We start from the raw sequence: 23,673 nt of genomic DNA, 5'->3' as shown, positions 1-23,673 counted from the left end.
AGATGACATCTAGAAGCGATACAGTAATCCATCTCAAGAGCGACGAACCGGAAATCCGGAATCGACTGAAATTGGATTGTCAGAACCTTGGTAAATTCAGAATCCAACAAATTTTCTTTTTTTTTCTTTCCACCTGGCTCACGAATTGTGCCTAAAATAGGGACTAAATCGGGCTTCTTCCATTAATCCCTAGCAGATGGACATGATCCATCGGAGGTCTTCTCAAAGAGAGAATTTCAGCCATCTGCTCATAATCACCAACCAAATAAGGCTTCCATTTCTCCACATAATCCCTATAGCAGATGGATGGATTTACCTGGAGATAATAGATAAATATCTCTAAGACCATCTGCTCGTGATAATTATGTGATTAACTAAATTTTAAATAGTTTTAAGAACTAAGGACCTCCGATGGAGCAGTCAGGTGTGGTGCAGGTCCGTTTTCTAGTGATTAAAGTAAGAAATACACCAAATTTAGGGCCTACTTCGGTACAACTTTGGTTTTCTAGGTCACCAGGGGGAAAACTAGTCCCCGGTCTATTCTTATCGGTTTTTTCAGTTTTTTGTGGTTTTCAAGCGGCTAAAACAGTTTCATGGGGTTATATCCAGACTTGCAACGGGCCGGGCCGGGCCGGAATGAAAATTTCCAGGGCCCGGCCCGGCCCGGCCCGGCCCGGTCGGCCCGGAAGTTCAGTACTGAAAAAAATTCAAATTTTTTTTTCGAAAATTTCCCGATTTTTTTTGAAAAATATTTTTTAAAAACAATTTTTTGTAGGCTTCGAAGGTTTTTGAAAAATATACTTGAGGAAAAATATGAAAAATTTTCAGAAAATAAATTTTTGGACAAAAAATTGTAGTGAAAAAAGTTCAAAAATTCAAATCTGGGCCGACCGGGCCGGGCCGGGCCGGAGCTTTCTCGGCCCGGCCCGGAATCTTGCAAGTCTGGTTATATCACACCGAGAGACTAGTTTTCCAAGAAATGGCCTAGAAAACCAACTTTAGGAAAACTAGTCCCCGGGTCATATTTGACAGTTTTGATAATTTATTTGAGATTTTTCTTGGTGAAAATCGCATTTTTCAGGATTTTTTGACTGGAAAACGAGAAAAAACCAGACTTGTCAAAAATCGGGCCGGGCCGGGCCGAAATTTCTCTTGGCCCGGATTCAAAAATGGGTACCCATTTTTACCAATTTTTTTTTTGAAATTTTTCGAAAAAAAAGAGTAAAAATGCTCAAATTATCATACATATTCACATTTTGATTCAATTTTAAATTTTTATTCGAAAACTATACTTTTTTCAAAAAAGTTCAAAAAATTTCCAAAAATTTCCGAAAATTTCCAAAAAAAGTTCAAAAACACAAAATGTTTTGAAAAAATGTTTCAAAATGGGCCGAGATTTTTCTGATTTTGGCTCGGCCCGGCCCGTGACAAGTCTGGAAAAAACAGCCCGGGGACTAGCTTTTCATCATGTGGCCTAGAAAACCAAAATTATAGAAAACTAAACTGTTGGAGCTTTTTGAGCCAAAAATCTATAAGAATCGGCCAAAAATCGTCATTTTTGACTCGGTGGCCTAGAAAACCAAATAGTGGAAAATCCTAGGCCACCAGACGGGAAACGCTCACAGATGTGGTTTTGGGCCATTTTTTGTGGATTTTCACGATTTTTGGGTCAAAATTTTCATTTTTCTGCAATTTTCCCACTATTTTGAGCCATTTTTCAAAAAAAAAGTATCGATGGCCTAACAGTATGGAATCCTAGGCCACCAGACGGGAAACTCGGCCACGGAGTCAAAAAGTGGTTTTTGGGCCATTTTTTGAAGATTTTCAGCCGTTTTTGTATGAAATTTGGCGGATTTTTGCCTCAAAATTTCTATTTTTCAGCAATTTTCCCACTATTTTGAGCCATTTTTAAAAAACAAGTATCGATGGCCTAACAGTATGGAATCCTAGGCCACTAGACGGAAAACTCGGCCACCAAGGTGGTTTTTGGGCCAATTTTTATGAATTTTCAGCCATTTTTGGATAAAATTAAGCGGATTTTCACGTATTTTGGCTCAAAATTTTGATTTTTCGACTAAAAAAAGCTCAAAAACTCATCCTACAATACCGTATGACATGTTTACTCTCAACATACACAATTTTTTGAGGCAAAAACTATAAAAATCCGCCAAAAATCGTCATTTTTGACTCGGAGGCCTAGAAAACCAAATAGTGGAGAATTCTAGGCCACCTGACGGGAAACGCTCACAGATGTGGTTTTGGGCCATTAAAAAAAAATTTTCATAAATTTCGGATAAAATTGGGCGGATTTTCGCAATTTTGGGTCAAAATTTCCATTTTTCTGCAATTTTCCCACTATTTTGAGCCATTTTTTTAAAACAAGTATCGGTGGCCTAATAGTATGGAATCCTAGGCCACCAGACAGGAAACTCGGCCACGTAGTCAAAAAAGTGGTTTTTGGGCCATTTTTTGTAGATTTTCAGCCGTTTTTGGCTGAAATTCAGTGGGGCGATTTTTTGGTCAAAATTTCAGTTTTTCGGCTAAAAAAAGCTCAAAAACACACCCTAATCCTACAATACCGTCTGACATGTTTACTCTCAAAATACACAATTTTTTGAGCCAAAAACTATGAAATGGCCCAAAATCGTCATTTTTGACTCGGAGGCCTAGAAAACCAAATAGTGGAGAATCCGAGGCCACCACACGGGAAACTCGGCCACGGAGTCAAAAAGTTGTTTTTGGGCCAATTTTGAATGAAATTTGGCGGATTTTCGAGTTTTTTGGCTCAAAATTTCCATTTTTCTGCAATTTCCCAACTAAAAAAGCTCAAAAACTCACCCTAATCCTACAATACCGTCTGACATGTTTACTCTCAACACACAATCTGGCCAACGCCTGGAAATAGGGTCCAGTGAGATCTGTGAGAGTGTTGGCCTCTTGAGACACTTGATCGTTCGGAGTTGAATTCAGAAGAGCAACGGCACGAGCCAATTGTCTATCCAGTGCCATCAGAAGTGCCTCAATCATTGTCATATTTTTGAATTCCCGCTCTTCTTCTATCGATTGATTATCGATTGATGACGTTGTGTCGAGGGGTACTGTAGGATCCCCACAAATCACCGAAAGAATCATTGGAAGTGGGGGGACTGAGAGGGCGTGAATTGCCGATTGAATGACGTCATCACCGACGATATCGACGGAGCAAATCGTGTCACGGAGCACTTCACACGCTTCCATCGCTTTTTTCTGCAAAAAATTTGAGGGTTTTTCGTGTTAACGATAGAAAAAAACGCGTCGAAGGCACGCCAGACACTGAAAATTCTGAATTTTCAACGTTTTCTTCCTATTTTTTCCGGTAAAAACGCGTCAAAGACACCCCAGAGAGTTTAAAAAGCGCGTCAAAGGAACGCCAGCGTTCAAGGTATTTCATAGTAAAAACGCGCCGATGGAACGCCAGACACAGATTGTTCAGACGTCCATCTGTATGCACTGTTAGTCCGGATGTCCAAGAAATAATTGGAAAACGCGTCAAAGGCGCGCCAGATTACAGAAAACTGGATTTTTGGCTTTTCTGTATTTTCTGGCATAAAAACGCGTCAAAGGCGCGCCAGAAATCCGATTTCAACGGTTTTTCGTATAATTTCCAAATGTTGGTCAATGAAAAAGCGTCGAAGGCGCGCCAGACACTGAAAATCTTGATATAAGTAGCTATTTGATATAATTTTAAAGTTTTTGTGAGAATTTAAGTCTAATTTCGATAGAAAAAGCGTCAAAGGCGCTCCATACACTGTAAAATTTGAAATTTCTAAGGTTTCTTTTCTATTTTTCAGTAAAAACGCGCCGAAGGCACGCCAGTCTTCAAAAATCAGCTGGCTTTCTTCATGATTTCTGTCTTTTTAGCTTTATTTGAAATTACTGGAAATTTGACTCATAAAATTTGACCCATACTATCCTAAAATACAAAAAAAAATTCGAAAATTTCCTTAATTTTCAAAAAAAAAGTGGTGGCCGAGCAGTTGAGGTAGACAGGTGACCTATCAAAATAACAACCAGGGTTCGAACCCCATTGGTGGCAAAACTTTTTTGCATTATTTGAAATGACTGGAAATGAGGCTGAAAATGCTAAAAAACTATCTAAATTTCAGATCTGGCTAGTTTTCAGCAAAATAATTCAAAATTGTTAATTTTTGGCTCAAAAATTCCTCAATTTTTACCTTATTAATCGCCTCAACTTCGCCATGGAAATGACAGAAGACGTTGAAGAATGACTTGAGTGCCTCGTTGGCACGAAGAAGATCAATTTGAGGAACAGAAGTTTTTCCGAGGACACAACGGACCGCCGTCAGAAGATGATCGATCATTTGAGGGTTGTTCGCCCAGGATTTCTGAAAAAATATGAGAGAATTTTAGTTGAAAAAAAACGCGTCAAAGGCACCCCAGAGAGTTGAGAAACGCGTCAAATGCACCCCAGAAAGTTGAAAAACGCGTCAAAAGCACGCCAGAGAGTTGGAAAACGCGTCAAAGGTACCCCAGGAAGTTGAAAAACGCGTCAAAGGTACCCCAGGAAGTTGAAAAACGCGTCAAAGGTACCCCAGGAAGTTGAAAAACGCGTCAAAGGTACCCCAGAAAGTAGTTGAAAAACGCGTCAAAGGCACCCCTGACTTGAATTTTTAAAAGTTTCTGAATGTTCAGCAAGAAATCTATCAGATTGGCGCGCCTTTGACGCGTTTTCAGAGTTCACTCAAAACGCCTCAAAGGCACCCCAGGGAGTTGAAAAACGCGTCAAAGTCACGCCAGACAAATGAGATTTTGATGGTTCTTGGCCGATTTTTTTGTTTTTTTAATGAATCGGGTAGTTTTGAAGCAATTTTTAATTTACTTTTTGAGTAAAAAACACGCCGAAGGCACGCCAGACATCAAAAAATCGTATTCAACTTCCAATTTTCTGATTTTCTTCAATATTTCTCCCAAAATTTCCGCATTTTCCAGCATAAAACGCGTCAAAGGCACGCCAGCTGTCCCCATTTTCTCACCTGAAAGTCTCGATTCATAGCGGTTGCAATGAATGCGATTCGATGATAGAAATACCAGACTTCTGATGATTGAACTTGATTCATTTCACGAATCCATTCGATTTTCGACTCTTTTCTCTGCGATTCGTCGAATTCGGACAGGAATTGAAGAATGTTTTCACTGTTTTGCGAGTCCAAACTGAAACTTTTCTTTGACAATTTTGAGTGGAAAAATGCAAAAAAATCGGCTGAAAATGACTAAAAATCCGTCAAAATACACAATTTTTGATGATTTTGACTGAAAAAATGTCAAAAATCGGCTGAAAATTACTGAAAATTCGTCAAAATACCTCAATTTCGGACATTTTTGACTCAAATTCGGCTAAAAATGACAATTTTCAATCAATTTTCAATATAAAATTGCAGAATTTCAGTCCAAATCGTCATTTTTGATAATTTTGACTGAAAAAATCTCAAAAAAAAAACTGAAAATGACAAAAAAACCGTCAAAATACTTCGATTTTTGAGATTTCTGACCCAAAAATCGGTGAAAATCGTCTAAAAAATTGTAAGAATCGGCCAAAAATGACGAAAAATCCATCGAACATTTGCTGAAAATGACTGAAAATCCATCAAAATCTCTGCTAAAAATGACAATTTTCAATCAATTTCGGTCAAAATCGGCTGAAAATTACTGGAAAAATCTCAAAATCGACTGGAAATTACTGAAAATCGGTCAAAATATACCATTTTTGACGATTTTAACTATAAAAATGTCAAAAATCCGATGAAAATTGGTCAAAACACCTTGATTATGTATATTTCTGACACAAAATTTGCTGAAAATGACTGAAAATCCATCAAAATGCTTCGATTTCAGACATTTCTGACCCAAAAATCGGCTAAAAATGCCAAAATTAAATCAATTTTCTCTGATAAATCGGTCAAAAAATCTCCCCAAACTCACTAGAATCGATCTCTCATTTTTGCCGAATGAAACATTGTGTTGACGAGACATTTCTGTGCTTCCATTAGGGCTGAAAATTATGGAATTTCTTCTAGAATTTTCTAGAGATTTCCCCCCTACCATGAACACTTTTCGGGTATCCATCCTCCGATTTGAGTGCCGCGTGTCTCAGAATTTTATCACAGAGATCGTTGTTCAGGAGACTCTGAAAACAGGGAAATTTAAGTTGAAAAAAACGCGTCAACGGCACCCCAGAGACTTGAAAAACGCGGCAAAGGCACCCCAGAGCAGTGTGTGTTCTCGAGAAAAAGTTTCTCGAGAAACGCCATTACGAGAAATTTCTCGAGAAACGTCTCGAGAAATTTCTCGAAAATTTCTCGAAAAATTTCTCGAGAAATTCCTCGAGAAACTCTGCTAAACAGCGCGCACATGCGTAAAGGCGGAGTGTCGTTGTTTTCTTTTCAGCTACAGTAGCGATCATAGGTGAGTACACCTGCATACTTTCATATGTATCTCAGCTGAAATAAGTCCATTTTGCATGAACTTTTTTTTCAAAGATAGCTGAAACATTCAGCAATACGAAAATTAGTTTTTTGAAATAGTTCCAATTTTGATTTTTTTGATAATCGATTTTTCCTGATCGTGATTTGAATATTCGAAAAAAAAACTTTTTATTTTTCTCTTGGAGTTATTGATTTTTTGTTTCAAAATATTGGAAAACACTCAAATAAACAAAAAAATTATGTTGAATTGACATTCTACTTTCTGAGCATCGTGCCACCGCTTCAAAAGTCAAAACTGGCGCCCTCGGAAAAATCATCATAACTCATCAAGAAATGCAAAAATGTATCAAAAGATGTGTCTTGAGCTTTTCTACAAAGAAACATCAAAAAGTTACATTTTAAGAAAAAATAATTTTTCTAATTTTCTTCACTCAAAAATTTTTTGATTCCCATTTTAAAGCTATAAACACTCAATTTCTCGAAAGTTTCTCGAGAATTTCTCGAGAAATTTCTCGAAAAATTTCTCGTTAATTTCTCGTTAATTTCTCGAGGATTTCTCGAAAAATTTCTCGAGACCGTCTCGAGAAAACACACTGCCCCAGAGAGTTGAAAAACGCGTCAAAGGCACCCCAGGGAGTTGAAAAACGCGTCAAAGGCACCCCAGAGAGTTGAAAAACGCGTCAAAGATACCCCAGACTTTCGAAAATTTGATATAATTTGCATGTTTTTTGTGGATATTATTTAAGCTAGATTTTGATAGAAAAAGCGTCGAAGGCACGCCAGCCACTGGAAATTCTGAATTTCGATGTGATTTTGAGTGATTTTCGTGATTTTCTTAATATTTTTCCAGTAAAAATGCGTCAAAATAACGGAAAACGCGCCGAAGGCACGTCAGACATCAAAAATCAGCGGAATTCGTTGGTTTTATTCACGATTTCTCCCCCAAATTATCGACTTTTTTTTTCATAAAAAAGCGCAAAAGACACGCCAGATACCCCATTTTCAGTTATTTTATCACGTTTTCTGGAATCAACTTCTGAAGCCTCCTGATGACGTCAGAAAGATTTCAAACGCTTCAGAATTCTCTCCACGTCTTCAGAATTCCCCAATTACCTCCAATCCATCTCTCTCTCGACTCAAAAGTCTGACTGTTTCCAAAAGAATCGCCGTCAATTCGTCTCGATCGATTACTGCGGCTATCTTGTCACCCAGCAACTGAAAATTTATCAATTTTGAGGGGAAAAATATGGAAAAATCGATTAAAAAACTGCTAAAACCCCAAATTTCGATACATTTCAAAAAAAAATGCGCTGCAGGCGCGCCAGACTACTTCTAAATCTACAGATTTTTGCTGTTTTTAGCACATTTTTCGTTGAAAAAGACGATTTTCCATCATTTTCAGCTGGAATTTCCATTTTTTGGTTTAAAAATATGAAAAAATTCCGGTTTTTCGAGTCAAAACTGAAAATCGGTAAACTTCGAGTAAAAACAGCTGAAAAATAGGAAATTTTGAGTGAAAATGCTGAAAATCGGCAAATTTTTATAATTTAAAAAAGTGCGCCCAGGCGCGCCAGACCACCTCAAAATTTACCTTTTTAGCACTATTTTCATCGAAAAACGCGATTTTTCCGTTACTATTGGTAAAAAATAAGAAAATTTCCGGTTTTTTCGAATAAAAAAAGATAAAAATCTGCAAATTTTGAATAAAATCTTCTAAAAATCGATAAATTTCGACTAAAAAAATGCTGAAAATTGGCAAACTTCGAGTAAAAACAGCTGAAAAATCGGCAAATTTTTATAATAAAAAAGTGCGCCACAGGCGCGCCAGACTACTTCAAAATTTACAGATTTGCAGTTTTTTAGCACATTTTGTGTCGAAAAACGCAATTTTTCCATCGTTTTCAGGCGAATTTTCATTTTTTTGGGTGAAAAATATGAAAAAAAATCCGGTTTTTCGAGTGAAAACAGCTGAAAATTAGGAAATTTTAAGTGAAAAATGTTGAAAATCGGCAAATTTCGATGACTTTCGACTAAAAATTGCGCCCCAGGCGCGCCAGACCGCCTCAAAATTTACCTTTTAGCACTTTTTTCATCGAAAAACGCGATTTTTCCATTATTTTAGGTAAAAAATATGAAAAATTCCGGTTTTTCGAATAAAAAAGGATAAAAATCTGCAAATTTTGAATAAAATCTTCTAAAAATCGATAAATTTCGACTAAAAATGAAGAAAATTGGTAAATTTCCAATAAAAAAATGCTAAAAATCTACAAATTTCAGGTGAAAACTGCTGAAAATCTGCAAATTTCGTTGATTTTTCTACTGAAAAAGTGCGCCACAGGCGCGCCAGTCTACTTCAAAATTGACAGATTTTTGCTGTTTTTAGCACATTTTTCGTCGAAAAACACGATTTTTTCCATTTTTTTAGGTGAAAAATATGAAAAATTCAGATTTTTCCAGTCAAAACTACTGAAAATCGGCAAATTTCGTCGATTTTTCAAAAAAACAAAAAAGTGCGCCTCAGGCGCGCCAGACTACCTCAAAATTGACTATTTTGCCGATTTTCAGCCGTTTTTTAGCACATTTTGCATCGAAAAACACGATTTTTCCATCATTTTCAGCCAGAATTTCGATTTTTTCCCTCTTTTTCAACTGACATTCTTATCTCCAGCACTCATTGCGAATTGTGTCGAATTTGCATTGGCAAAATTCCATTTTGAGAAGAATTCTTCGATTCTCGCGGTACTTCCTGAGAATATTCTGGTGATTTGATCCGAATTCAAGTGATCACCCGGCATTGCGTCTGGAATTGAGCTGAAATTTTCAAAAATTGGCGATTTAGAGGAATTTCGGAAGATAAAAAGAGAGAAAAATGGAATTTACAGTGGGATAAGTAAACGAAAAAGTTGGAAATGGGCCGTTCTCAGCGAAAAAAATCCAATTTTCGGGCGGAAAATCGCATACTTGTCACGGGCCGGGCCGGGCCCGCTAAAAAAATCTTCCGGCCCGGCCCAGCCCGGCCCGGCCCGGCCCGTTCGGCCCGTCAAAATATTGAAAAAAAAATTTTTAGTCGTTTTCCCATTGTTCTTTCGTTTACTACTTCATGGCAAACATATTATTGATTAGAAATTATAAAATGACAACAAGTGAAAACGAAAATTGTCAGAATAAGTTATTTTGTCTCTATAAACTTTGAGCCTCTCAAAGTCTCTGTGATAATCAGCCGATGATCAGAATCAGGATCAAGAACTTGCTGGAGGCTTCTGAAAGTAGTCTTATCGAATCCCCCGACCTCGATTTAGTATAAACCGAAGAAAAAATTTAATTTCCAAGACTTTCAATTCTATTTTTCAAAAATAATTTTTTGCTGCGGGCCCTGCGGGCCGGCCCGTGATTTGACAAGTATGGAAAATCGTAATTTTCAATTAAAAATCACTGTTTTCGGGCCGAAAAATTCGCAGTTTTCATCCAAATTAAAGCAAAAATTATGTTTTTTTCTATAAAATCGATAGAAAAATGCAAGTTTCAACCAAAAAACTAACCGGACAGTGGAAAAAAGAATTCGCGCCGAAGGTGCGCCAGATTTCTTTTAAAAAATTAAATTTCAGCCGATTTAGGTTGAAAATTGCGATTTTCAACTAAAAATAGCACAAAATAGTGCAAAAAGTATGTTATTTCCTAGAAATCGGTAGAAAAATAGAAAAAAAAACAAGTTTTCGGTCAAAAAAACGAGTGAAAAAACGTTTTTGAAGTTTTGCGCCGAAGGTGCGCCAGATTTTCTTGAAAAATCGAATTTCAGCCGTTTTAGACCAAAAATCGTGATTTTCTGTGCAAAAAGTATGTAATTTTCTCAAAAATCTGTAGAAAAATGGAAAAAAGCTAGTTTGTAGTGAAAACGAAAAAAATTTTGCGCCGAAGGTACGCCAGATTTCTATCTAAAATCTTCATTTTTCATAGTAAAAATTGCGGTTTTTCCCGATTTTTGATCAAAATTTTTGAAAATATCGAGTTTTTCACATCAAAATCTGAAAAATTGAGAGAAATAAATGTAAAATGAAGGAAAAAGAGAGAAATGAAAAAAGCCGCCTGTTTCCATGGAAACAGGTTGTCCAAGGTAGTCATGGTAACTGCCAATGAAAACGAATAAAAACATTAAAACACGAAAAAACCAAACTTTTTATACGAAAAATCTACATAAAATCGGGAAAATTTGATGTGTTCCTGACTGAAATTTTCGAAAAAATTCGAATTTTTCAGACAAAAACGGCGTAAATCTATGAAAATTAGTGATAAACGAGCTCCAAATTGCTCCAGGAATTAAGCACGAACTTTTGGCAAAACGTCGGCTTTTCGATTGGTTGGCTGTGGGACACGTGATTTGTTCATTGTGATTTCAGCATGAGCGTACGAATATTTATCGAATTTCAGATAATCGTCGCATTTGTAAAGAGACCAGTCCGGTTTTCCGCCTGAAACTGACATTTTTAACGGGAATTTATTGATTTTCGAGGGTTTTTTACCTGAAAATTTTAAATTTTAGGTCAACATTTCTATTAAAAAATTATTTTGGTTCTGAAAATCCGCTTTTTTTTCAGATTTCCTGAAAAAATATGCTAGAAATTGCGATTTTCAGCCGAAAAAACATCAGAAAATAGTGCAAAAACATTAATATTTCCTAAAAATCTATTAAAAAACGGAAAAACAGCAATTTTTCAGTCAAAAAACGAGTAGACACGCCTAGAAGTTTTTTGCGCCGAAGGTTTTTCTCAGATTTTCTAAAAAATCAAATTTCAGCCAATTTATGCGAAAAATTGCGATTTTTAGCTAAAAATAGCTGAAAATAGTGCAAAAATAAGGACATTTTTTTAGAATTTGATGGATTTCGAGGGTTTTTACCTGAAAAATTTGAATTTTAGGTCAAAATTTCGATTTCTAATGATAATTTCAAGAGTTTTCCACTATTTCTGAGTAAAATAACATTTTCTTAAATTCATAAATTTTCAAAGTGTCTCTTTTGTGATCTTCAACCTATTCTATTCAGTTTTTCGTCAATTTTGACCGAAAAAATGCAGTGGAAATGGAAAAATTATAGACTTTTAGAACTAAAATGTCATTTTTTTGAAGTTCAGGCACAATTTTCCTCGTTTTTATTTAGAAAACAGTGAAAAAATAGAGAAAAATTCGATTTTTTCCAGAAAAAAATCGGAAAAAATACAAAATTTTTGCATTTTTTCTCGAATTTTTCCCTGATTTTCACCGAGAATCCATCGATTCTTCTTACCAGCGACTTGTCTCGCCTTCTCGGCGTGCTCAATTCCGGTGGAGGTTTCGGGGCGGCCGACGCCATGCGACGAGCGGAAATCACTACCAAGCGATTCATCTGGAATGGAAATATGCATTTTTAAGGGATTTATAAGGTAAAAACGGAGTTTCGGAGCTTTTTTGAGCAAAAAAATCATAAAAACGCTGAAAATTGGAGAAAAATGAGCTAAGAATTTAAAAAATCGAAGAAAATTGATTGATGTTGAAAAATAATAATTTTCGATGAATTCGGATAGCAATTTGAACTTAAAAATACGTTTTAAACGTTAAAATCACATAAAAACTGCCAAAAACTGCAAAAAACCAGTTAATACCTAGGAAAAACAAGTCAAATCGATTTCCACCGAGTTTTACCAAGTTTTGATGAATTCCGTAGCATTTTTGGCAATACAACTCATCTTATTAATAAAAACAACTCAAAAATGTCGAAAAACGCACAAAAATCACAAAATTTGAACTGGAAATGATTGAAATCGATGATTTTTCAATTAATTCGATACGAGTCCGCGAAAAAACCGAAAACACGCCAACGAGGTGTATGGCGCGAAACTCGATATTTTGTTGGCGTGTTTCTCGTTTTGCCGCCAATAATCAATTTTTTGAATTTGTTTCGCCTCATTTCACCAATTTCTCATCATTTTTTCCATTTTTTGTCTCATTTTCACATGAAAAACCTTGCTTTCTACTTAGAAACCTCTTACGATTTCATAAATTCCAGGAAATGACAGAGGTAAAGACGCAAAACGCGATTTCCCTCAAAGGATCGGCACAACTCGTCAAAGAGTTCTTTGGTATCGATTTCCGCCGATTTTGGCTCAAAAATTTCAGATTTTTTTGCAGATTTCGGTCTAAGCAGTATTCTCTATCAACGTGGATTGTATCCGAGTGACAGTTTTAAACGGGAGAAGAAATACGGACTGGCGTTGTTCGTTACGAACGATAAGAAGCTTGAAGCATTCATGAAGCCACTTTTGAAACAAGTCGAGTGTATGTAACATGGAAAATCCTTATTTTTCATGTAAAAACTAGAAAAAATCATAATGTTTCATGTAAAAACCTGAAAAATCGATAATTTTCAAGTAAAAACTCAAAAAGTCGATAATTTTTACAGATTCGCTAGCGAAAAAGCAGCTTTTTGGATTAAAATCGGAAAAAACGCAGTTTTCACTACCAAAACACTATTTTTACCTATTTCTTTGTCGAAAACTGAAGATTTAGTGAAAAATCCGGAAAATCTGGCGCACCTTTGGCGCAAAATCATTTGTTCCTGTTTCATTGGTTTTTTGACTAAAAACTTCCGATTTTAAAGAAATTACATACTTTTTGCACTATTTTCAGCTTCTTTTAGCTGAAAATCGCGATTTTTAAGCCTAAATCGGCTGAAATTTGATTTTTCAGTAAATATTCTTCAGAAAACCTGAAAAATCAATAATTTTCATGTAAAAACCTGAAAAATTGAGAATTTTGCATCTAAAAACTAGAAAAATCCCGATTTTTCATGTAAAAACACGAAAATCGATAATTTTTTTCAGATTGGCTCGCAAAAAAACAGCTGAAACGGCTGGTGATGGTGATTTCAGAGGTGAAGACGAAGGCGGTCGTCGAGAGATGGCAATTCGATATTCATACGGAAGATGTTGATGAGGATGGGTAGGAAATTCAGATGGAAACTAGAGGAAATTTGAAATTTTGAATGGAAAATCGATGCAAAATTTGTTTTTTTTTTGGGTTTGGAAGCATTGTGACCTCATCAAAATCGATTCTGAATCCGAAATTTGTCAGAAATAGCGATTTAGAGGCCCCAAACTTGATTTGGGACTGAATTTCGCTGACTTTTCTCCAAAAAAAAACTAATTTTTCATGTCGAAAGCGCTTTTTTTTTTGAGATCCTCGGCTTGTTTTTTGATGAAAATATGAATCTTGTTCGAAAGCCCTTGTTTTCCTGATTTGAACCATATAATTTTCATATTTTAACTCTCGGAATGGGCCGAGTTACAGTAGTTTTAGTGATTTCGTGGTGAGACCCAGAAACCAAAGATCAGTTTCAGAGAGCCCAGAATTTTCTAGCAAGCTTCTGGAGGGTCTAAAAGACGTCAAGTGGCATCTGAATCTTCCAGTAGTGCTCAGATTTCTGATGTTTTTCATCCTCGCAGTAGTTTTGCTATTTTGCCGCTAAAAGTCGATTTTTAGTGGTTTTTATGCCAAGAATCCTTTTTTCGGTTTTTTGACTAATTTTCAGCCAATTCAATTGACTGAAATTCACTAATTGTGCTCAGAACCCTATTCGGAAACTAGTTGGAGCTTTCAAGGATTCAATTCGCTATAAATTGAGTTATCTAGCTTTCGAAGCTTTTAGAAAACGAATACTCGAGGATTTGGAAAGAAGATCTGGAAAGACTTTGAAAAGTTGAGAATCTTCTGTTTTGAGGTATTCTGAAACTTCTGACGTCTCCAGAGAACCATCTTGAAGATCGAACGCTTCTAAGTGTGCTAACTGAGATTCTGGAGCATCTAGAAGGCTGTGGGATTCTGAAAGACACGTCTAGTTGGACTCTTTGAGGACATTGTAGATCTTTTGGAGCCTTCAGGAAACGTTCTATTGACCAGCTACAGGTTTATAGCTGTCATCTAAACTGTGCTCCGGTCTCTCTCGGTTATCTGAAATTCGATAAATATTCGTACGCTCATGCTGAAATCACAATGAACAAATCACGTGTCCCACAGCCAACCAATCGAAAAGCCGACGTTTTGCCCAAAGTTCGTGCTTAATTCCCAATTGGAATCAGTTTATCACTAATTTTCATAGATTTACGCCGTTTTTGACTGAAAAATTCGAATTTTTCGAGAATTTCAGACAGAAACACATCAAATTTCCCGATTTTATGTAGATTTTTCGTATAAAAATTTCGGTTTTTTTCGTCAGTTTCTATCCTCAATAGATTCTGAAGCATAATGAATCTTGTGGATGATTCTAGATCGATTCTAGAGATTCGTCAAAATCTAATTCTTATAGCTGCTTCTGAACCAATCGAGTCACTTCTGAATCTGCTTTAGAAGACGTCAAAACGGTTTTTGACGCTTCAAAATCGCAGAAAACACCTTCAGAAGCTTTCAACTGTCTTCTGGCGCATTCTGAATCTGTCAAATCAACGTAATGACTTCAGAATGGCCATCTGAAGGAATGTCACGTCTTCCGAACGCTCCAGATTACTGGAGACGTCAGAACCTCTCTGATCAACTTCTGAAGCCCCCTGATGACGTCAGGAAGGTTCTAGACTCTCCAGAAGCTTCTCGAAGATTCTGACTTCTTCTCAACGCTCCAGAAGCGTATCCACGTCTTCAAGCCGAAGCTCTAGAGGGCTCTATCCGCTTCCAGAATCCGATACTTCAAATCGATTAAAATTGGTTAAATCGGTTTTTCTCCGGGAAAAATCCGGGGAAAAATTGGTTTTAGTCGGTTTTTGCCCGTCAAAAAAACAAAAACCGACCCCTCTTTCCATTTGTCCCAAATCCCCCCTGTTTACCCGGTTGGGTGTCAAAGATGTGTTATCTCATCACACCGTAACCCCCACCTGACCGTAATCCTTTCGGAAAACAATCCAAAATGTCAATGACATTCAAGTGGACTGTCTGTCTTCTTCTTCTTCTTCTTCTAAGGGGATATCACTTCACACGGCATTCTGTGAATTGCGTAATCTACATTAGTGTGTATGTGACCCCCTCTTTAGCAGGTGGTCGTTAGATTCCGGACCGAGAAGCTCTCGGCGGGAGGTCGACCGGAAGTTGATTTTGATGCTTTTTGAGGTTTAAATGACCGGAACTACGACGATAATGGTCGTGGTTAAAAATGACCCAAAATCGGCTGAAAATGACCGAAAATCCGTCAAAATCGACTGAACATTAATGAAAATCCGTCAAAATCGACTGAACATTAATGAAAATCCGTCAAAATCGACTGAACATTAATGAAAATCCGTCAAAATCGACTGAACATTAATGAAAATTCGACAAAATCGACTGAACATTAATGAAAATTCGACAAAATCGGCTAAAAATAACGAAAAATCCGTCGTAATCCGATGAAAATGGCTGAAAATCCGTCAAAATCGACTGAAAATTACTGAAAATCCGTCAAAATCGGCTGACAATGACCGAAAATCCGTCAAAATCGGCTGAAAATGACCGAAAATCCGTCAAAATCGACTGAACATTAATGAAAATCCGTCAAAATCGACTGAACATTAATGAAAATCAGTCAAAATCGACTGAACATTAATGAAAATTCGACAAAATCGGCTAAAAATAACGAAAAATCCGTCGTAATCCGATGAAAATGGCTGAAAATCCGTCAAAATCGGCTGACAATGACCGAAAATCCGTCAAAATCGGCTGAAAATGACCGAAAATCCGTCAAAATCGGCTGAAAATGACCGAAAATCCGGGAAAATCGACTGAAAATGACCGAAAATCCGTCAATTAAATTGATTGACTCAATTTCTGAATTGAAGATTTCACAGTTAAAAGTTATTATTTTTGAGCAATAAATGTACAAAAATACCCGAAATTCTCTGATTTTGACCGTTTTTCGTCTCGGAATTCCGCTTTTCACCTTTCAAAATAGCCCAATCTGGGGCACCTTTGACGCTTTTTCCAATAAAACACTCGACGCGTCGAAGGCGCGCCAGATAGACACTTTTGTGTGATTTTGGGTGAATTTTAATACATTTTCAAACATTTTTTCGATATTTGTGGTGGTTTTCTCCGAATTTTAAAAATTTATGTTCTTCGATAATCGGTTTTGGGCTGAAATAGTGGTGTTCTGAATAATTGATCAGATTAGCACCATTTCACCCCAAAAACGATTATCAAAGAACAGAAATTTATAAAATTCAGTGAAAACCACCACAAAGCTCGAAAAATTGCTCAAAAAATTGTTAAAATCCACCCGAAATCCCTCAAAATTGTCTATCTGGCGCGCCTTCGACGCGTATCTCCGAAACTGACTTTTCATGAGAACACACGCTGATTTTACGACATTTTTTTCTCGAAATTCCGCTTTTCACCTGTCAAAATAGTCAAAAGGCAAGAGAAATCGCTCAAAACCACCACAAATATCGAAAAAATGTTTGAAAATGTATTAAAATCAACCCAAAACCCCACTAAAATGTCTAACTGGCGCGCCTTCAACGCGTCTCTCCCTCCCCCCTCGACTCCCCCCACTCTCCTCTACACCCTCCTCGCCTCGTTTCCTCGTCCTCCCATGTGGTCTAGTGGTTAGGATTCGTGGTTTTCACCCACGCGGCCCGGGTTCGATTCCCGGCATGGGAAGTTTCTTTTTTTTTCTTTTTGATAATTGAGTTTTCGGGGTTTCTAGGGGATTCTAAGGTTTTTTAATCGATTTTTCTATTCAAAAATTCAGATTTTCAACAAAAATGGTGTAATTTGTTGAATTTTTTACTATTTTTCAGCGAAAACGCGCATCGCACGAAGGATCAGAAGACGATTCAGAAAGAGATTGGAGATGTTCTTCGGTAAGGGAAAATATGAAAATGTGCATTAAAAATTGGAATGTTTGGTTGAAAATCAGGGATTCTTTGCCAAAAAAAAACAAAAATTTTGGACTAAAAACTGAAAATTTCGGTCTAAAATTATCATTTAAAGCTAATTTAAGTAGTTTTTAATCATTTTTCGATTGTTTTTGAGCTAAAAATTGTCATTTCTTACACAATATCGCGGTTTCAGACTAAAAATTCACGATTTTCAGCCAGATTTTTATATTTTGCCAAAAAAGTTCAAAACGCGTCAAAGACACCCCAGACAGCATTTTTTTCTGATTTTCAGTCTGAAAATTTAGCAAAATGAACCAAAAACGCGCTAAATTCCCCCCAGCCATCTGAAAATTTTCTCTTTCTCCCATCAAAATTGAGTATTTTTTAATTAAAATCACCCGAAAATCATTTTAAAAACGCGTCAAAGACACGCCAGTACCTCCATTTTCTGGTTTTTTCGACTAAAAATTTACGCTTTTCAGCCAGATTTGTATGTTTTGTCAAAAAAAGTTCGAAACGCGTCAAAGACACTCCAGACAGAGTTTTTTGCTGTTTTTCATAGCAAAAACGAACAAAAAACGCGCAAAAGTCACGCCAGCCATCTCAATATTTTCCTTCTTTTTTCAAATTTTTCACTTTCCTCCATCAAAATTGAGCATTTTTGAATCAAAATAATTTTAAAACGCGTCAAAGATATCTCAGATTCAGTTATTTTGCTATTTTTAGTCTGAAAATGTCAGTTTTTCAAAGCAAAATGAACCAAAAAAGCATCAAAGACACCCCATTTCCTCCATTTTCTGGTTTTTCGACTTTCAGCCAGTCTTTTATATTTAAAAAAGTTGAAAGCGCGCTAAAGTCGCCCCAGACATCTCAAATTGTTCGTTTTTTTACTTTCCACCATCAATTGAGTATATTTGACTCGAATTTCATTTCAAAAACGCGTCGAAGACACCCCAGTCCCTTCGTTTTCTGGCTTTTCTGCGGCAACCTCTTCACTTCTTTTTAATTGCAATTAAATAAAATTAAATTATTTCGGTCCCTTTTTATTCAAAAAAGAAGAGTCCCCCTCCTACCGTAATTATATCTCCTTATGAAGAGTAATCCGTTCGAAAAAGAGCGTCATCTGTTGTCGAATTGTTGGCGACAGACGGTTTTTCTCGCCTGTTTGACTAATTGGTTGAGAGAAGACGAGGAATGGAGATGATCCTCAATTATATTTGTATTAAAAGAAGGAAATTATAGAAAAATTGGTAGATTTTGAGCAGAAAAATGTGCATTTTTGAGCAAAAAAGAAGGGAGATTTTGGACGGAAAAATAGGAGATTTTGAGCAAAAAAAAAAGGATTTTTGGCCGTAATAACGTTATTTTTGACCAGAAAATAGAATTTTTGGCCAAAAAACGAGTGATTTTGAGCAAAAAAATAGGATTTTTTGAGCAAAAACTGGTATTTTTGAGCAGAAAAAGGATTTTTGAGAAGAAAAAGAGGATTTTTGACCAGAAAAATGGGATTTTTGAGCAGAAAATAGGATTTTTGACCAAAAAACGGTATTTTTGATCGGAAAAATGGGATTTTTGAGCAGAAAATAGGATTTTTGACCGAAAAATGGGATTTTTGATCGGAAAAAATGGGATTTTTGATCGGAAAAATGGGATTTTTGAGCAGAAAATGGGATTTTTGAGCAGAAAATAGGATTTTTGACCAAAAAACGGTATTTTTGAGCAGAAAATGGGATTTTTGAGCAGAAAATAGGATTTTTGACCGAAAAATGGGATTTTTGGCCGTAATAACGTTATTTTTGACCAGAAAATGGGATTTTTGAGCAAAAAAATGGGTGATTTTGAGCAAAAAAATAGGATTGTTGAGCAGAAAATAGGATTTTTGACCAAAAAACGGTATTTTTGAGAAAAAAAAGGGATTTTTGATCGGAAAAATAGGATTTTTGACCGAAAAATGGTATTTTTGAGCAGAAAAATGTGCATTTTCAGTCATTTTTTCAGCAAAAAGTATATAAATTTTCCTCATATTTTCAGCCAAATCACAGCATCAGTGTCATTTCTTCCACTTCTCGAAGAGCCAGTCTCATTCGATGTGCTCATTTATACTGGAAAAGATACACAAGCACCAGAGGATTGGACTGAATCAGAGGCACATCTTATTCAGGATGCTGAGACGGTAAGGATGAAACAGAATTTCAAGCGATTTTGATGAATTTTATGGCCATTTTTCATGTAAATGATGAAAAAATGACTTATTTTGGTCTCTTTTGGGCCCAAAATGATGAAAAATCGATTAGAAATCGCTTCTGGAGGCTCCAAAATGAGCATTGATGCTTCAGAGTGAATCTTACAGCTCCAGAATCCAGATGACGTCATCTGGATTCTGGAGCTTTTTGAAGACGTCAAAATTATGAGTTGCTGATTGGGGTCGATTTTCTCTGTTCAAATTAAAAAAAACAGATTTTTGTAATTTTTTTTGGCGTCGTTTGGATTCTGGAGCATTCAGAAGACGTCGAAATCAGAATTCCGTGATTTCAATTCAGTTTTTGCCAGAAATTTGTGATTATGCCGGTGTTCTGTCGATTTACAAAAAATGTGAATTTTTTGTTTTTTTTCACAAAATTGCGCTAAAAGGGGCGGAGCTACCAAAAAGTTGTCAACTACAAAAGTGATTCACGTGAAATTCTCTACATTTTGGTATATTTTTGTAGTTTGTAGCTTCGCAGAGCCCTGAGATACGGTAGGAGCTGAGAGACGCAGAGAGGCTATAGTGTCTGATTGTCTGCGTCTCTAACGGTTTTATCTTAAAAAAGAGGATTCAGAAGATGTCAAATTTAGAATTTATCTGTTTTCAATCAATTTTTTGCTCAAAAACATGAATTTTCTATCCCGAAAATAGATTTTCACACGGAATCCATCATTTACAGCCTTAAAACATGTTCAGAAGATGTCATTTGGATTCTGAATCATCCAGAAGACCCGAAAATCGTTATTATCCATTTTTTGACAGATTTTTTTCTTAAAAAATCAGTTTTTTTTTTGAAAGAAATCGTCGTGAAATCGGTTTTTTCGAGCAAAAATCTGTCAAAAAATGGATAATAACGATTTTCGGGTCTTCTGGATGATTCAGAATCCAAATGACGTCTTCTGAACATGTTTTAAGGCTGTAAATGATGGATTCCGTGTGAAAATCTGTTTTCGGGGATAAAAATTCATGTTTTTGAGCGAAAAATTGATTGAAAACAGATAAATTCTAAATTTGACATCTTCTGAATCCTCTTTTTTAAGATAAAACCGTTTGAGACGCAGACAATCAGACACTATAGCTTCTCTGCGTCTCTCCTACCGTATCTCAGGGCTCTGCGAAGCTACAAACTACAAAAATTTATCAAAATGTGGAGAATCTCACGTAAATCACATTTGTAGTTGACAACTTTTTGGTAGCTCCGCCCCTTTAAGCACAATTTTGTGGGAAAAAAACTAAAAATTTACATTTTTTGTAAATTAATGATGGATTCCGTGTGGAAATCAACACATTTATGATACAAATCAATTCAATTTTAGACCATTTACAGCTAAAAATTCTGATTTTCGAGCACTTTTTCAGCATAAAATTGCGATTTCAGATCATTTTCAGCCGAAAATCGCTATTTTTCAGCCATTTTTCGATTTTGGAATATTTTCAGCCGGAAATTTCGGTTTTTGGGCACTTTTCTGCTCAAAAACCGAGATTTTCAGCCCAATTTTCTGAATCATGTCCAGGAGACCCCATATCTCCATTTTTTGACACATTTTTGCCATAAAAAATCAGTTTTTTTCTAAAAAAAAAAACAACAAAAATCAATTTCTCCCCTCCATTTCCAGGTGCAACTCCGCTCATTCTCGACTGCGGTTCACGGTGTGAACACGAATGTACAATACAGATCGGATTACTAATCGAAGACACTTCCGACGACAAACCTCCTCTCAACTCAATTAATCTATACTTATGTCTGAAATTTTTTTCAAAAAAAAATTTTTTTTGAAATTTTTTTTTCTGTAATCCTTCCCCCCATTCCATCTATATATAATTGTATTCTTTGTTACCTCTCTCTCTGAAATTCATAATAACCTATTTTCTCCATTTGAAAAAACTCCAATTGTTGTCATTTTTTTGGTCCCTTTCTTGTTCTTTTTTCCTCCGAAATTCAAAGAATTTCCGCATAAAAGTGGTCCTTATATGAATACACCTGTATTATTATGTAATTTGACCCCCTTTTTGTGCCTTTTTGGACGGTACCGCCCGCCCTAAATGGTCCCTTTTTCGAAGTTGACAGCGGGGTGCCTCTGGGTATAGAGAGAGTATAATGATGAGTTTATGTAATAGGCGTGTTTAGTTTTGAATGTGACCAATGATAATCCTTGTGAAATTCTGCCAAAAAACCACTTTTTAATGAAAATCGAAAAAATTCACTCAAATGCCAATGTCCGCGATCAGAGGGAGGGGAACAGCGGCGAGAACTGCCTAATCTTTGAGGGGGCGTAACTTTTTTCAATTTTGATATAGAGATTTGGTTTTAAGCTCAAAATGACCGGGAACTCAAGGGCTATCAGAATTATATAAATGATGAACAGTTTCAGCACAAACCGAGAAGTTTCAGAGGCGTCTAATTCAGGTAATTAGCAACACTGGATACTAAGAATATCCTTGACTTTGAGGAGCCGTAACTTTCTTCTATTTTTAGCTAGAATTTTGATTTTTGTCTAAAAATGACCGTGAACTCAAGGGCTATCAGAATTATATACACATTCATTGCTTTCAATTTGAAACGGGGAATTCAGAGCGTTCTAACGTCATCTTCATGTACCAGAAAATCCTTGACTTTCAGGGGCCGTAACTTTCTTCTATTTTTAGCTATAATATTGATTTTTATCTCAAAATAACCGTGAACTCAAGGGCTATCAGAATTATATAAATACTTTAGTTTTTACTTATAAATATACAGTTTTGTCAGAGGTCTAACTTAGACTGTTTATTGTCAGCGCTATCAGCAGACAGAGCGATACCCAAACTTTGAGCGGTCATAACTTTTTTCAATTTCAAACTAGAAACTTGGTTTTTGTCTTAAAATAACCGTGAAATCAAGTGCTATCAGATACATATAAATTATAAACATTTTTTGTACAAAACTGTAATTTCAGAACGATCTAATCTAGGTCTTCGGCAACAACGGATACCAGAACCTCCATGATTTTGAGTGACCGTAACTTTCTCCAGTTTTGAGTTAAAAACTTGATTTTTGTCTCAAAATAACCGTGAAGTCAAGGGCTATCAGACATATACAAATACTTTAGTTTTTTCTCACAAATGAATAGTTTTTATCAGGACTTTTATGGAGACTGTCTATTATCAGCGCAATCAGCAGACAGCATACCCAATCTTTGAGCGGTCATAACTTTTTTCTATTTTGAGCTATAATATTGATTTTAAGCTTAAAATGACCAAGAGCTCAAGGGCTATCAAAGAATTATATATAATAAACGGTTTCAACACAGACCGAGAAATTCAGAGCGTTCTAATCTAGGTCTTCGGCAACACTGGATACTAAGAATCTCCTTAATTTTGAGAGGAACTTCCTTCAAACTTATCGTAGAGCTTTGATTTTTGTCTGAAAATGCTAGAGATCATATGGACTATAAATTTCTCAAAAATCTGTAAAACACAATTTTTCACTGTTTCATCAAAAATTTAAATTTTTCGAGTTTTAATCTTCAATTTGTTTCTGCATTTGGCTATTCAGCCCCCTCTATCCTATACTGTATATTTTTTGTAGTCTTTGTAGTCTTCGATTTTTAGCTAGAATCTTGATTTTTATCTTAAAATAACCCGGAACTCAAGGGCTATTAGAATTATATAAACATTCATTGTTTTCCACTTGAACTGGGGAATTCAGAGGAGTTTAATGTCATCTTCGGATACCAGAACCTCTTTAACTTTGAAAGGACGTAACTTTCTTCAAAATTATCTGGAAATCACAATCTTAAACACAATTTTGCACTGTTTCATTAAAATGTTTTGACTGTTGGCGCAGAATGCTAGAAAACATATAGAACCATCGATTTCTCAAAAAATCTGTAGAACACAATTTTTCACTGTTTCATTGAATTTTCAAGTTTTTTGAAATTTTGTGAAACTTTAGTCTGAGAGCCCATGCTAAAGCTCGCTTCAGATATCTTTCCAACCATAGACCTATTGTATATTTCTGTAGTCTTTGTAGTCTCCCTTCCGTTTACAGTACTCCCCCCTCATTTTTCCACGTACACCCTCGAATACGGGCGGTTCACAC

At 36.1% G+C, this 23,673-nt stretch overlaps 3 protein-coding genes across 3 annotated transcripts; 1 reads left to right on the top strand and 2 right to left on the bottom strand.

The window, feature by feature from the left end:
* Positions 1–163: 163 nt before the first annotated feature.
* Positions 164–9,277, bottom strand: GCK72_015398 (uncharacterized protein; the record flags this gene model as incomplete). The annotated part of the gene is made up of 8 exons (XM_053730839.1): positions 164–316; positions 2,839–3,246; positions 4,215–4,385; positions 5,034–5,211; positions 5,980–6,049; positions 6,100–6,184; positions 7,596–7,697; positions 9,137–9,277. 8 exons carry the CDS (start codon positions 9,275–9,277, stop codon positions 164–166), a joined length of 1,308 nt encoding a protein of 435 aa, XP_053585611.1.
* Positions 9,278–10,796: 1,519 nt separating this feature from the next.
* On the bottom strand, positions 10,797–11,878 carry GCK72_015397 (uncharacterized protein; the record flags this gene model as incomplete). The annotated part of the gene is made up of 2 exons (XM_003091612.2): positions 10,797–10,948; positions 11,761–11,878. The coding sequence occupies 2 exons, from the start codon at positions 11,876–11,878 to the stop codon at positions 10,797–10,799; spliced, it is 270 nt and encodes an 89-aa protein (XP_003091660.2).
* Positions 11,879–12,522: 644 nt separating this feature from the next.
* On the top strand, positions 12,523–21,283 carry GCK72_015396 (uncharacterized protein; the record flags this gene model as incomplete). Its single annotated transcript, XM_053730838.1, has 6 exons — positions 12,523–12,592; positions 12,642–12,788; positions 13,334–13,451; positions 17,270–17,332; positions 19,382–19,523; positions 21,212–21,283. The coding sequence occupies 6 exons, from the start codon at positions 12,523–12,525 to the stop codon at positions 21,281–21,283; spliced, it is 612 nt and encodes a 203-aa protein (XP_053585610.1).
* Between the last annotated feature and the right edge of the window lie 2,390 nt (positions 21,284–23,673).

Source organism: Caenorhabditis remanei, chromosome IV (genome assembly GCF_010183535.1).
Source record: "Caenorhabditis remanei strain PX506 chromosome IV, whole genome shotgun sequence".
Lineage (NCBI taxonomy): Eukaryota > Metazoa > Nematoda > Chromadorea > Rhabditida > Rhabditidae > Caenorhabditis > Caenorhabditis remanei.
The sequence above is the reverse complement of the archived record's forward strand: the minus strand, read 5'-3'. Positions and strand labels throughout refer to the sequence as shown.